The 14,952-nt window shown below is 39.1% G+C and overlaps 1 protein-coding gene across 1 annotated transcript in view; it reads right to left on the bottom strand.

Annotated features, from left to right (window-relative positions):
* The window catches only part of UNC79 (unc-79 homolog (C. elegans)), a 100,281-nt gene that overhangs the window by 77,504 nt on the left and 7,825 nt on the right, over nt 1-14,952 (bottom strand). Inside the window, exons 6-15 of the mRNA XM_010583876.1 lie at nt 13,334-13,422; nt 12,116-12,156; nt 10,811-10,839; nt 9,526-9,755; nt 9,041-9,212; nt 6,441-6,671; nt 4,334-4,524; nt 3,307-3,430; nt 1,944-2,084; nt 355-576 (exon numbers count right to left, since the gene is read on the bottom strand). Coding sequence (XP_010582178.1) covers nt 355-576; nt 1,944-2,084; nt 3,307-3,430; nt 4,334-4,524; nt 6,441-6,671; nt 9,041-9,212; nt 9,526-9,755; nt 10,811-10,839; nt 12,116-12,156; nt 13,334-13,422 — 1,470 coding nt within the window. The remainder of the gene's footprint in view (nt 1-354; nt 577-1,943; nt 2,085-3,306; nt 3,431-4,333; nt 4,525-6,440; nt 6,672-9,040; nt 9,213-9,525; nt 9,756-10,810; nt 10,840-12,115; nt 12,157-13,333; nt 13,423-14,952) is intronic.

Raw genomic sequence — 14,952 nt, 5'->3', positions numbered from 1 at the left:
TTGGCTTCACAATGTACAAATTTAGCTATCCAAAAATTATGCATCTAATCTAAGCCTATCAATAATCCTCTGCTTCTAGTCTGTAGAAATAAACATATCTCCAAGTAGAAGTTCCTTTCACTCATATGAGCTATCTAACATGAATGTGGAGGTATCTAAATTCTCTTCATTGAACATGCACCTGTAACTCCTATATGGGTAAAGGCAGATGACAGCTGTAGAGGGATTTAAATGTTTTATACTTCACGCCAGCCCCTTAGCAGAAAGGGACTCAATACAGGATTAAGGGAGAGCCAAAAGTGACTAGAGAACTTCAGTGTCCCCTCAATGTGGATGCTTTTGTGCTGCGAATACCTGCTTCAAGATGAGATCAAACATCAGAATGAAGCAATTAAGATTCATTTCATCATCTTCACAGTCAAAATCAATTGTCTTTCCACTGGGGTGTCCAAAGTTCTTGAAAGGGCTGTGAAAAGGACTACGTATTGGACTCCGAAATGGGCTCTGGAAGGGGCTTGGGAAAGGACTCAGCATGTTATGCTGAACTCTGCGCCCAGGGTCAGAAGCAACGCTTACCTGAAGACATAAAGAATCAACATGTCCAAATGACTGTTACGCATGTAAGCAAACTCATTCTATACGAAACTGCAGAAAATGGCAAGAACTTCGACAGCCTTACTATTCCCTTCTGTAGCTTTTTTGCAAAATCTACACGTGTCCCTTAATGCCATTAAATGATAAAATATGATAGAAGTACAGGAATCATATTCTGCACAGATGTATACATTCTCTTAAGCTAAGTGGCTGACATCCATTATCTTATTCCTACTAAAGATGAATTTTAACATCATAAACCAAACAGAAAATTGGTGCAGACAGTAAAGCAGCCATCAGGTTACAATTATCTGCTCCATGATCCAGGGACACGAACTTCAATAGTAGGAGGCTATCTCAAGAGAACAATGTAACTAAGGCTACACCAAGGATACAGGTAGCTGGAAATGAACTAGACACCACAGGAACAAGATGTGCATGTCTGCATTGATTTATGTCCACACCACAGTAGGCCACCTGAACCACCCTGAGAACCTCTAAGTGTTGCAGGCAGATACACAGTTAGATGACACGTGAGGTCTACTTTTAGGCCAGCTGTGGTCTGAAAGACCAGACAGTAAGTTTCTCCATTTTTTCTCCTTAGTTTAGAAATGGTCATGGGCTAGGTGTGGGAGTGCTCTCTGCAGAGCTACATCAGAAGAAAGGCAGCCCACGTGTAAGGAATCAACAATTGCCTAGATGCTGTAGTTCCTTAAACCTAAAGATCTGACCTTTCAAGCACTCTTGTTCCTGCTGTATTTGAAGCACTTTGTCCAAGACTGGGAAGTTAGTCACATCAGTCCAAGTACGTGTAGTGCCTACAGATTTGTACATATTTTCTTCCAGACCATAAGCCTTTGACAGACAACTTTAGATCAATTTTTGCATCTCTTGGATGGGGAAAAAAATGCAGGGAAACAGAAATAAATTCTGCTCTGTCACCCTTCCAAAACATACCTAGGCCCACCAGATTTGTACTAGAATACAGAAGCTCACTCTGGGTGACCAATTGTCCGTAACAACTTGTTGTTGACGGTTATTAATAGAAGGTGCAGAGAATGAAAATTGTCAGAAAAGATACCAAGAACACTCCAAACGTATCCCAAACAAACCAGTTCACTAAGGAAAAACTGCAGTTTTTCTGCAGTTCCTGTCTGCATTATCTTTACACTGCCCATGTCATAGAGTGGTATTAATTTAAGAAGTCATGCCAATTTTCTTCCATTTTCGAAATTTATAGCTCTTCTGATCAAATGCTGCCATATTGAAAGATGACATCTTAATTCTTCACATGCATTCTATTAAGAAAACTGTTCTAAGCAAAAAAATAAGCAGGATAAATAAGTTACCCTCCGAGCTGCAAGATTTCCCGCCAGTTCACTGACTCTTGATTTTCTTTGATTTGCTAACTCTTTTACAGAATTAACTCCATCAGAAAACATGCTAATTAGTAACTGAAGAGGAACAACAATGTCTAGTTCAGATAACACCTGAGGAAAGACAATAAATAAAAAAGCATGAGTGTCAAGTTTGATCAAAAATGCCAGCTACTTTGTAAGAACCTTTATCGTACAATCCTCAGTTCAGCAAGTTCCACACATTTAATTTTGGGATTCAATGAGGTGAGCTGCAAGCTTAGATTTCTGTTAGAATCAGGGCAAAAGAGAACTGGCAAAAAAAGGGTATTTTCAAAATATTTGTTGGCATCCGCTTGGTGCACCTTGAGATCAGTTTTATACACAAACACACAGGGATATGAGGATGTTCCACAAAAATATTTCTGTAAGCCAGAAGTATTACCAATACTTGGATGAATAACTATTTACTGTATTTATTATTACTTAAAACTGAATTCCTGTATTTATTCTAAAGATCTAGTCAGAATGGTAGCCTACAGGTGTCAACATAGTGACAGGATGGTTATCTGCGAATCACTTAGAGAATATTCATCACCTATTGTCACCAACACTCAGACAAATATGAGCTTGTTTGTACTTGTCATTAACTGCTATTATGTCAAGAAAAATAAAAAAAATCATACTTTACTTAAAAACTCTGCATACCTGAAAATTGCTACAGTCATCAGGTAAACTGGTCTCTGCAGAAGCTAGACCAAAATAACCCCTCAGCAGAAAAGAAGCGATAATGAAGAATACAGGTATTATTCTGAGGTGCTGTGGAAGATTTTATACCCTTTTGAATTCACTGCCCCCAGCTGACATGATTGTCCCTGTAGCTTTTGAACGTGAACATTGGGTGAATGCCAGCTTTGTGGGCAAATACAGCATAAATGGGCCAGAGCAGCAGAAAACTTGATGAGTACAGAGCTAGTCTAATCCAGTTCTTCATATGCAGGAAAATCTACAGCTGCTTCTGGACCCTGGAATTAATTTTGGAATCTACAGACCAAACTCTGTGGAGACTAAAAACTACTGCCGGCAAGAAGTCAGCTGAATGGCCCTAAAGACACAACTGACATTCAAAGGTAAAAGGAATTTTCAGGCTGCCATTATATTGCCCATGATGGGCTAGCAACATAAAGCTTCCCAGGATCTGTCTACCAACCACTATTACACTGGGGCTAAGCAAAAGGCAAAAAGGTTCCATGATCCTTGGAAAAGTGGGTTCTTTTCCCACCACCACCCCTCTTTTTTTTTTCTTCTCCAAAATCATAGGCTGCTTCAGCATGACTCGTCAAGAGAGGACACTTACATGCAGCCAAAGCAATGCTTGCTCTTGCACGGAGGACGGATACCCTGTGAATCGACAGCTAATGAAGCCAAACATCTCCTCCATGGAGAAAGGGAGAGGGCAAAGTTCAGTGTCAAACATTTTGCTGAAAAGTAGAACAAAAATATAGCATCAATGAGTTACCATGGCATACGCTGTGTGACATATAACAGAAAACTGGTAGAAAGGCAATCTCACTACCAGCACTGATGATGCTTCTGAAATCTTACTTGCACCCTCACCCTCCACAGGAGTTGAGCTAGGTTGCCGATACCACCTGTCCTGACTGCACAAGATCATCTTTGAATGAGATGATGCACCTTAAGAATTTACATCACATCTCATATCGTGCCCAGTTTCATTTGATAGCAATAACTTTTTCAACATCTAGTCTAAAAATTGGAAAATTTCTCATTTCACCACTCTTCCGCTATTCCATGTTTACACTAAAAAAGTTTACATCAGTACCTACAAATAAAAACTCACAGTCAGTTTCAGAGCCTCTTCATCAGTTAAAAGCCAATGTGAAATTTTATTGTCAAAGCATACATCAGACATGAAATTATGACTCAGACAGCCAAGATTCTTATTCTGGTGTTTTCTTTGCTCAACAGGGGAAGGTATTCACTAAATCAATACAAGTCATCACTCTTTCAGTGACAACTCTGCTAATCCCCACCATTTCTCATCAACAGCTGGCCAGGAGGAGAGAGATGCTTCTTCCACCAAGTTGCAGGAAGCCAGTGAAAATGTGCCTTGCTCACAGCAAAGAAGCATCCATGTAGTTGGCTCTTGATACAGATTCAAGAATATCAGGAGCAATAAAAGGAAACTTTCCCAAAACTTAAGTGCTTTAGTCTAAATATGAGTTATAAAAATTTCAGAAGCATTCACTCACTACTGTCTATTGCACGCAGGCATTTTTTTTGTTGTCACCATCTAATTGTGCTAAAACCCTCAACAATCAACATATGCAATGATAGAATGGTTCCTACATATGTCTACATACCTCAACACTTCCCGGAACTCTTTCAGCTGATTATCAGGCACTTCCGTCCTTATAGCTTCCAACCACTCTGGCATAATACATTCCCACACCGGCTGGTTTATCACATTGTATGGAATCAAGCAAAGGATTCGATTCAGCCCTTCTTTTAATTGGGTCACAGCACTACACGATTTGTCCCAGTATCCACCAACCTGTGGGTATTTCCAGGAATCATACTGATGAATGATACTTCTAGCCCCCGTAACTTGCCCAGCACCATAAATTTGCTCAGTGTGTTGCAGCCAGAAAATCGTGGGGGGTGATCAACAGTACCTTCCAGCCTGAATTTAGAACTCAGCCATGGAGACTGCATTGTTTTTTTCCTCTCTCATTTGACCCACAGTACACAATAGCACTGCCCAAGATTTAGATGGTTTGCTCACTTCCAGGCCATGACACAGAGTAACCTCTCATTGTTTACAGTTCTCAACAAGGGACAGATTTGTTTGGTCAAACTTGCACCTTCAATTATTTGCTCTGGGCAACTTGTTACAGAACTTGGTCTGTACCAGGTGCTCTTCTGTGGTTGTTTATTTTGGGTTTTTTTGAGGGAAGGTTCTAAGTGATGGAAACCAAAAAATATACTTCTAAGTAAATAAGTAACTGGCCTACAGAGATTAATTATTCTAACTGACCTCGGATCACATCTGCTGTTCCTGACTAATGGCTCTAGAGATGCCTGCTGTTTTGGCAGCAACTACTGATAATCTCAGCCAACAAACTATTTTTTCTCCATTCATCACAGCTAATTTCATGGCTGTTTGTCTTCATGTTCTAGTGAACCCTTGCAAATTTGGCAAGTTGCCAGTCTAGTCTTAAGTATTGCAGCAGAGGTAATAAAACTCAAAAAAAAGGGCTGGATCCAAGACAAGAAGAAGATCCGCAACAGATTACAGCATGAGGTTCAGTCCTTCCTTTCCCCTTTAGCCTCTAAGCCCTGATCTCTTTTCTTCAGTTCTAACATTCAATGCATCCATCCACCTCTATAATTCCCTCAGCTGTCCTCCAATCCACCCACAGCCAGGTGTATCTTCAGAGCAATGGTTCAGAGTAAGACATGTGCTGGTCTGCATACCTATGGATGCAGACCATATATTAGGTCATGAAAAAAACATGGATGCACACTTCATCCCTGATGAGGTAATACATCTCACATGAAGTCTTTATGGCCCTTCCTATTCTAGCTACTTAATTGTAGGAAACAAAACCAACATGTCCTCTGGACATTTTATATAAAAGGGTCACAAAATGAAAGTCTTAGAAAAGCACATGTGATATAGTTGGCAGTGATAAATGAGGAAAAAGTCTTAAATCCCTCTCAAATATAAAATTCCTATTTTCATGCTGATGTTTCATTTTCTATAGAGGAATATTCACATGCCTGACTTTGTTGCCTGTCTTCACTATCCAGGTTAAGTGGTGAGTTCTGCTTCATAATTAATGGACAGAAAGAAAGATTCTTTCTAGAAGTGATTCCAGCAATGGTCTCACTTAAGCACCCTGAATGACCTTCCAGATAAATCTCTTTCTCTCCACCAGCAATAAGGCGAACTATGGGAGACTAGTCCTTAACTGAGTCATTTAAATTAGGTATCTGAAGCTACAGGGGATCAGAATGCCCAAAGTTCCTTTCAGTTACAACTGTGTGATTTCATGAATCTTAATTCACAGCTGCAGAGATAAGTATGCAACAAACAGAGAAACATTAGTAAAGCAGACTAGTAAAGGACACGTTTATATCTGGGAACAGACCAATGATACCTTTTGCTAAAGACAAGCTCAGGAGCTTCAGCAGCATAATGGAAATGTGCAGCTATCAAAAATGTACAGTATCTTTCAAATACCTGTAATATTCTTCCAACCTGTCTTCATATTACTGTAAATAATCCCCACTCTCTAACACAGTAAAACTAAAAATGCTATAAAGAGGAAAAATTCCTGAACTCCACTGCTCCCTCAACCACTGAGATTTCTTTTGCCTTGACAGAGCTGGGGGAGAAATGGTCTTTATACTTAAGACTTTAATCTCTGTGGCAAATAAAGGAACCTTCAGATAAATTATTCTTACCCTGGCAAACTCCATTGGTTTAGGAAGGAGGCACATAACCATGACATCAAACCGGACATCACAAACAGTCTTCAACCACTTAGTAACAAACTGCGGTTTGAGCTTTTCAACCAGGCTACCAACTTCATCATCCATCATGTAAGCTGTAGAGTGAAACCACTGGAATACCATGCTAACCAGCCTTGCTAAACTCTCTGTGGGTGTATTCTCACTAGGAGTGCAAAGGCTCACCTGGAAGACAGAAACACAAATGAAGTTTCATTTCTAGAATTAAAGGTGGGAAATTGTTTGTCTACTGTATTTTGCATATTCTCAGACATACGAGGATGCAGATTACATAGAAGACAAATGAGCTGATCAGTTTCAAGCAGAGTTTGGCACAGGACAATTGACAAAACATTTCCAAACCAGAAAATAACAATAAGAGGGGAAAAAAACAAGCACTGAATTTTTTGTTTCTTAGTTTCAACACTGAAAACATTAATACAGAATGCTTTGACAACCTGAAACATTTTGGTCTGAACTTTAAAATGACTTTCATTTCAAATGGTAATGTAAAGCCTGGTAAAATATATGATACATATACACACATATATATAAAATGTACAAGATAAAAAGACAAACCAAATGAAGTTTCAAAAAGTCTGAAAGAAGAGGTCTACTTTATTATATTAAGTGATCTTTGCTTTGCAAAAAGGTTCCAATTTTTATTTTCTGTCCTCATTTGAGGCAGGAATATGAGTTTTAAGTCCTCAAAAATTCTCAAATAATAATTAATATTCTTCTCCCCTTCTCCAAACTCTCTCTAAAATAATGTCTGCATTGTAAAACTGTCCCAAATCTGAGACCAAGTCTGTACCCGAGTTCACAGACCAGGGACACTGCTAAGCCCTTAATTACCTGCTATTTGATGCCATCTTGGCATCTTCTGGGGACAGGAGACAAAGTTTCAAGTCAGGTTGCTGCACTGAATCCAAAGAATGGAAAATAACAGATGACAGGAGATTTAGGAAGTTTCTTTAACCATCTATCAGCTGTTTGTTGCCACTTCCTAGTGAAAGCTCTACTCTCAGCACTTGGCAAGCTGAAACCAGTGACTGCTGCCTTGCAGCAAGTGAACAAAGGAGAAACATTCATGTCATTTCTGGGGAAACAGCTGACAGCACTGCTTCCCAGAGAAGACCAGAATCCATCTTACAAGTGGCTTTTCCTCCATGTTTTTTCTTGGGATGAGGCAGCTAACGACACCCTTGCCAATTCAAAGTTCAGTCTTTATTGTTCTACTTCATTGCAGGTTGAAGTTAAGGTGTTTGCTTCCTGGTGCTTGTCTCAGTTGAGTGTTAACTCAAAGGCAGTATCGGCCGGCAGCCTTTTTACTAGGAACTCTTGAAATGAAAGGTACTCATTTTATGAAAGAAAACAGCAACCCACTATTTCTCACAATCTGCTGTCTTCTCTGCCAATACTTACTACACAGAGATCAAGAGATTTTATAAGAATAGAATGAAGTCCATGAGCTCCCCCTCCCTACCACAAAGGTAGACTCTCAATGTCAAGGATGAGGCAAGTACAGTGTAACAAAACCTGTTCTATTCTCACTTCAATTCCACTTCTGGAAAGGTAGATCTTCAGTCTTTACAAAACATCATTTGAAACAGAATACATGAATATGGCATAATAAAAATTATTTTTTAAAAAAAGGCTTTAAGTCTAAAACAACATTAAACAACAAAACCCACAAGATATCAGCAGACTATAGTTTACTCAGGTAGTCACTTGAAACAGCACAGCAGCTTTGTTGGCATTGTGGGATTCTAGACCTGCCACCCTGCAGTCCCTGTCTCTGTTTAGATGATGGATGAGGGGTCCTGCTATTCCCCACTTGTCACTAGGTGACCAAAGAGGAGGGAGCCTGAGAGCTCAAGGTGAATGGGAAAGAGCCTGAGAAGGAGAATTCTCCTTAAGGAGAACTGCAGGATCCAATTTCTGAGGATCTACCAGGTTCCAGCCTGGCCTGCTCATGACCTAGCCAGCAGCAGCCCTGTTATTTTGGAATAATCTCTGCTAGCTACTACAGGGCTTCATTCTGTCAACCCACGCCAGGTGAATTAGCTGGAGTACAATGACTGGAACTGATCCAGCTAGACCAACCTGAAGGCAGGAAGGAAAAGCAGCCCACTAAATGTCCTCCAGCCTGTTCACAGGTAAGAGAGAAAGCTGAGCTTCCAGAGACTGATGTTGAAAGACGAAGTGAAAGGTAGATCTTTAGGGGATTGCATTTTAAGGTTAAAATAATGGAACTCAGCAGGGGGCACTTGTGAACAGAAGATGATGGCACATAGAAAGCCAATAAAAAAACTGAGTGAATAATTCTGTCATGCACTCTATACAGGAATCAGAGGCAGTCAGCAGCTCCACCCAAACTAGTTCTGAAATCTCCAAGTCTGACAGCTTCACAGAACTCCTTCTTTTTGCTTACAAATCAGAAAAGTATCCAACTAAAGCCAAGAAGTGGAAAAAAAAAGAGATATAATTGAGGCTTCAGAAAGAAAAGGAAAGGGAAGTGAAAGGAGTGAGAGAAGAGAACAAGAATTTCTCACCAAGAACCAGATTCCGAATTGGCTCAGGAGGCGCTGGTCATGCTTGTCATCATCTTTATTATCAAAGTCTGTGTTGTCCAGGGAGTGATGGGAAGAGGAAAGGCCCATCTGTCTCCTGCGGTTGAGTTCATGCTCCCTCTGCTCAGCATGAAACTCTGCTTCCTTCAGCAAGCTATAAAACAAGCTTGTGGTCAGTGAATGCAGCTTTCCTGCACTGGATACAGGTATCTGATCAAGAATAACTAAAGGTTAAGGCATCTGATGTTATCATTTTCCTGATAAAAGTAATAAAATAACATCAAATTCTAGGATTCAAGGCTGACTTCTTCCATGAGGACAAGCTGATCAGCTGCAGGAGTTCAGCACCCCTGCTCTGAATTTATCCTGGTGAAACCAAAATCAACTTGCACAAGATTTGCAGGCAATATTTTCATGAAAGCCTGATCATGCTTTACATATTGATGCCACATAAGCTGCCGTATTACCTGATCACAGCTTCCACAGTACACACAAGTTCCTCCGCCCCACACTCCCGGGTATTGATAGGGGGTGGCGAGGTCTGATAAAGATGGGTTTCTGCGGCTGCCCCAACTTCACTGCTGTGATGATTTGAATGGCATCTTTTGCAATAGCGCACTGGCCTGTTGCCATGGCGGCCACAGCAGCCCGCTGAGAAGCACGTGACAACAGCTCTTCTGACATGTGAACTACAGTTCTGGAAAATAAAAAAGATTTTATCAGGCCACAAGTATCAGAAAGTGGAACTGAAAACAGGGATGACAGTCAGCACTGGGGAACTGGCTCTAGAGTTAGTCATTTCCAAAATCACTATATATAAGCACAACTGTGTGCAAACTCCTGATGCCAAGTGTCACTGAACTTCCAGAAAGATGAGCTCAGGCCTAAATGCTGAGCCTGGACTTAAAACGTCACAGTTGCTCTTCTTTTGGAGCAGACCAAACCAACACATAACTCATCAACCTCAACTTTCTGGCTTGGAGCAATCTCTAAAATTTACAGTAGCTCTTTTAACCCCTGCTTATACTTCAGAATGTCTTTTTAAATTACGTGTAGCAACAGGCAGATCCTTAGGAGTGTAATCAATGGTGCCACATCAGTTTATGCTATCTAAGGATCTGCCTTATCATAGGTAACTGTCCAAACCTCCAAAATATGCACTACCTTTATTTTTGCCACCTGGTAATCCAGCCCAACATAAAAGCTTTCTTTACCACATAAGATCTAGAATATGTTATACACTGTATTCCTCATTATTAAAATGTTATTAAAACACACTAGCTGGTATGTATTGCAAGCAGATTCTTTTTGTCAGCAATCTTTTTAGAGACAAGCACTGAAGACTTTCAGTCCATATATTTTTAAAAATATACAGTTTACAGTAGGATTTTTGTCCAATTTAGGATTAATCCAAGACTTCAAGGAGATGAGAAGATATAAACACTTAGATTTAAAATTAATCTCTTGCTCTATCCTCTTCATAAGCAGAGTTAAAGAATAAAAACTGAGCTCAACTGCATAATTGAATTGCTTTACTAATTGCCATTTCAACAAAAACCTAGAACATCAAACATGAGCAGTTTTAACAAAAAGAAACCTTGCTGCTGAATCATTCCCATCCACCAACAAATGCATTCATGGAAAAATTGTGAAAATTTGGAATGGTACAAAAAAGAACACATCACATAGTAATGGAATGACACTACACACAACATCAAATCATGCCCCATCACACAAAAGACTAAATCTTACCTTCTTCTGACATATAGCAGATATTTCAGCTGTAAGGGGAAGGCATACAAAACATCAACACAGAATGACGATCCTTCTGTTTTACTATGGCAGCCATGGGAAAATGGACTTGCTGCAAGAAGTCTCTGAGGCTAAACTTGTGTTTCCAGATATTACTGAAACCTCTAAGCCTGTTGGACTGCATGAGGTAGGACACTGTATACTTAGGCCTACTGGCTATTTCTACACTGAAATAAAAGAACAGCCTTGGTGCATTAAGTGTGGTGTGCTCTGCATCCCTTCCACCTTCTGCCTATGCTTCTGCCTCACGGACAGACTTGTAGAAGTACACCTGTAGGCACACTACTGTGGCATGCTGTAGGAGACATGGCTCAGATGTGCCTACACAGCCTGTGAAAGCTTGCAGGATAAAAGATTAGTGAATATGGTTGAAAAATGTAGAAGCAGCCACTATGTCTGTGGCCCATAACTCCATAGCAAAATGTTTGCAGATTCAACCTGTAAGCAGTAGCTATTCAGTCTGTTGCCCTGGCAACATCTGATTCAGTAAATATAGATGGCTGAGTAAAGAGAAGTACCTCCCTTAAGTAAATAAAACATTCTTAATCTGGAGTAGATTTCAACTAAAAGGAGACAGAAAAAAAATCACCACTGCTCAAGAATTTTCAGTTTGCAGAACAAAGAGAGAGGGAGTGCCTTTGTTCTGTCCTTGAAAGGGTTATTTTAGAGAATATGTGACTGCCCTTGTAAACCCAGGAAATTCTGATTAGTCTGTCAACAAGCTTTGTCTGCATTCTGGTACGTAATAAGGTGTCAGGCTCTCTCACTGGCCAAAGGACAATGATTGGATCAATGACTAGATCACTGAAAAATATTTTATGTTCTTTTCCGATATCCTTTACAGCCTTCCGTTCATAGCATAGATTCTCAGAAGCTTTAAGAGCTTTTGAGTCAGAGCCGGGTTACTGGAAGAACTAGCCCCTTTTTTTGGACACCAGTCTGGGACACAAATACTTTTAAAAAACTTGGGCCCAGCTGTGGATGCTTCAAGATTTGAAAATCTGTTTGCTGTCTCTGTTTCCTCACACATAAAGAGTTGCATACTATTTCAGATAGAGGATTAGTCAATTTTTTATAGTACTTTAAGGACATCAAACAGTATTAAGTGCAAGCTACTCTAAAATTTTAGGAAATATCTTTAGAACAGAACACAGCATTTCAAGTAATACAGTATGCAGAAATATCAGTAAGCATCAGGTTGTACAATTATGATTAGTTTGTACCTACCATTAAAATACCTCTTACCTTGTGGTAGAAGAACATCAATCAACCATTCACTGTGATCCCTATAAAAATTGTATGTCTAATTAGCTTTCCATTTTTTATATATATGCATTTATTTTTGCACAGAGGAAGTTATCTAAATTAATGTGGCAGGACTGACATTATTCTGAAGCTGTTTTTTTCAAATGTAGTTTTATAAATTGCAGGCTGCTTTACATTACCTCTCTTTGTTGTGCCTGTCTTATTGCAAATTACTACTTTGCTGATGTTGGTCCACCACGTTCAAGGCTTTCAAAAAATTACTTTTAAGGCATAAATTTATCAACTTAAAATAGCGTGTGCTCTGAAAGTCTGATAGCTAAGAAATGATAGTGAAGAATAACAGATGAACATAGGAAAAAAATGAAATGTACCACTACTCTTTTCTGTGAGCCTCCTTAGAAGGTATGCTTCTACCAAATTGAATTACTTTTTCCTGCAGCTTTAAATCAATGATGACTTAAAAATCTAAGGTGAGATGTAACTGCTTTTCCTACAGCTGTTGTGATATAAAGGTGTCTTAAACTGGAGACAAAAAACCCCATGTAGCTTCTGAACTACCTGTAACCTTGTCCATTTGAACTAATAACTGGAACTCTCCATAAGTATTAATAGATCTTATAAAGTAATACAAACCAAAAAGTAATATAAAAAAAATATTTTAAAAAGTTTTAAAAAAAAGAATAAGTGAGTTTAATTCATCTCAGGCTATATTTCTTCCAGGTACTGGACAAGCCTGGACCAATTTCAATCCTTTACTCTGCTGCTTCACAGTATACCCTAGAGAACAATCTGAAATACATGTTACAGAAAAGTAATAAAGTGTCTGTGAAAGAGCTTTCATTGTAATGTGCTGCTTTTAACAGCAACTAAAGGATGAGGACAAAAAAACTTTTCATAAGCAAAAGCTTGTACATTAATGAGGTCCCCCTATCACAGTCAATGCATCCCACAGTATCTATTCATTCAGAGATCTTAACTTTAAAACTCACTACTGTTCAAGCTAGATGCAAATGCTGATCATGTGGGATAAATTTCTGTAATCCTTATTCATACTGAGTGGCGGTGTGCTCCATATATTTCAACAGGGTTATCTATATAAATTATATGCTAATCATACTGAAATAAAGCATAATTCCAGAGTTCTGAATGCTGCAGTCTGACTACATCTGATAATTTTCCAGCTCTTAGTTTACCTACCCTGCAATTCTCTGGCTGCATTCTTCACAAAGATATAGGGGAGGTGGCTTATCACCCAAAGCCACAGACAAGGATGGGTCAATGCACATCTGAAACACAAAGAAGGAAAAGAACTAACACATCTGTTCATTGAAGCTCACTGAAAAAGTTCAACACATTAATGCTAGGACATACAATCTAACACAGCTTTGATATGTGTTGAGAGCATTTAGTATTCTAAAAGATGGTACTCAGCATCTGGCAGTACAGGATCTCAAATTATTTCTAACAAAGGAGAGGGATGTAACTGAAAATGAGAGCCTATGGGAAGAGAACAGGACATATTTCAATATCAGTATTACCACTCTCTGAAAGACAAGTATATTTTGTGTTACGCATTTACATTGCATAGTCATGATAGACTTACTCTTTGTTTTTTTCCAAAGAGATAGTCACTTAGAGGATCCATTGCTTAGGACAAAGTAATGTAAAAGTCTAGATTTTTCTCTCTCAGTAACACCTCTTAGCAAAAGCTAATTTTCAGTCATCAGAGTTGTTAACTATACAGCACAATTCCAGTGACAGAACAAAGACTATGGACCCACAGTTCCCTTGGTAGCATAGGTCCAAACTTTGTCTTGCATTAGCTTTTATCCTTAGCCAGTTACAGAAAACTACATTAGCCAGTTACAGAAAACAGTTAACAGCCAGTTACATACACATTTGTCTGTTTTGTACTATTTAAGGAAGAGCTGAACAGTAGTATACATGCACAATATCTTAACCACTTAAAATGTTTCTTACTCCATTCAAGCGCAAGATCTTATTTATAAAGACAAATGCCTCTTTGAATGTTTCTCTTCTTCTTTGTTAATCAAATTTACATTCATCTATCCAAGAGGCAACAGGCTGCATTTTTCTGAGTGATGACTGATCAAGACTGATTGTGTCAAAGTTAAGCTAAGAGATCATTCAAAAATATTCAGGTATTTCATCTGCATAACTCGGAACTGTAGATTTCACTGATATTTTGCTTTACTCAGTGATCAGTCTGAATCTGGTGATCACTACAACACGAAGCAAAACCTTCCAGCTTTTTTTCCTATGAAAAGGGATCATGGAGAATGATTGGAGTGGGTAGAAAAGTGGTCCCTTGCAGGACTTGTGAGATAGGTGTCACCATTATGCCCTATCAGTATCATGGCCAGTGGAAAAGGCTCACTGAAGAACTGTTTGACTAATTTGATTACGTTAGTATACAAATTGATGCCAGGAAAACTGGTTGTATCTACATATTTAACTAGATACAAATCTAATTAATTAGTACACCTAACTGTAGTATGTTCTGGACTTGGGATGCTGTTCTTGCCTCTGCCATCAAATTGTGCTATGATTGTGGTCAAGCCATTTTACTTTGTTACCCAGCACGTAAACAGGAAAGACATCTACCTCCCTCAAAAAGGGCTGTAGAAGAGGTAAGTAAAGCTTTGTTGCGATTTGCTTTAGGACACATTCCAAGCAAAGGATCACAATCAGAGTAGGTGCGTTGTATGACCTCAATCAAGATACCAAGGTGAACATGTACCTATGTAACTGACATAATGTTTCCTGTTTATAGCAATATTTGTGCACATATTTAC

Source organism: Haliaeetus leucocephalus, unplaced genomic scaffold (assembly GCF_000737465.1).
Source record: "Haliaeetus leucocephalus isolate CR32 unplaced genomic scaffold, Haliaeetus_leucocephalus-4.0 Scaffold932, whole genome shotgun sequence".
NCBI classification, from domain to species: Eukaryota; Metazoa; Chordata; class Aves; order Accipitriformes; family Accipitridae; genus Haliaeetus; species Haliaeetus leucocephalus.
The sequence above is the reverse complement of the archived record's forward strand: the minus strand, read 5'-3'. Positions and strand labels throughout refer to the sequence as shown.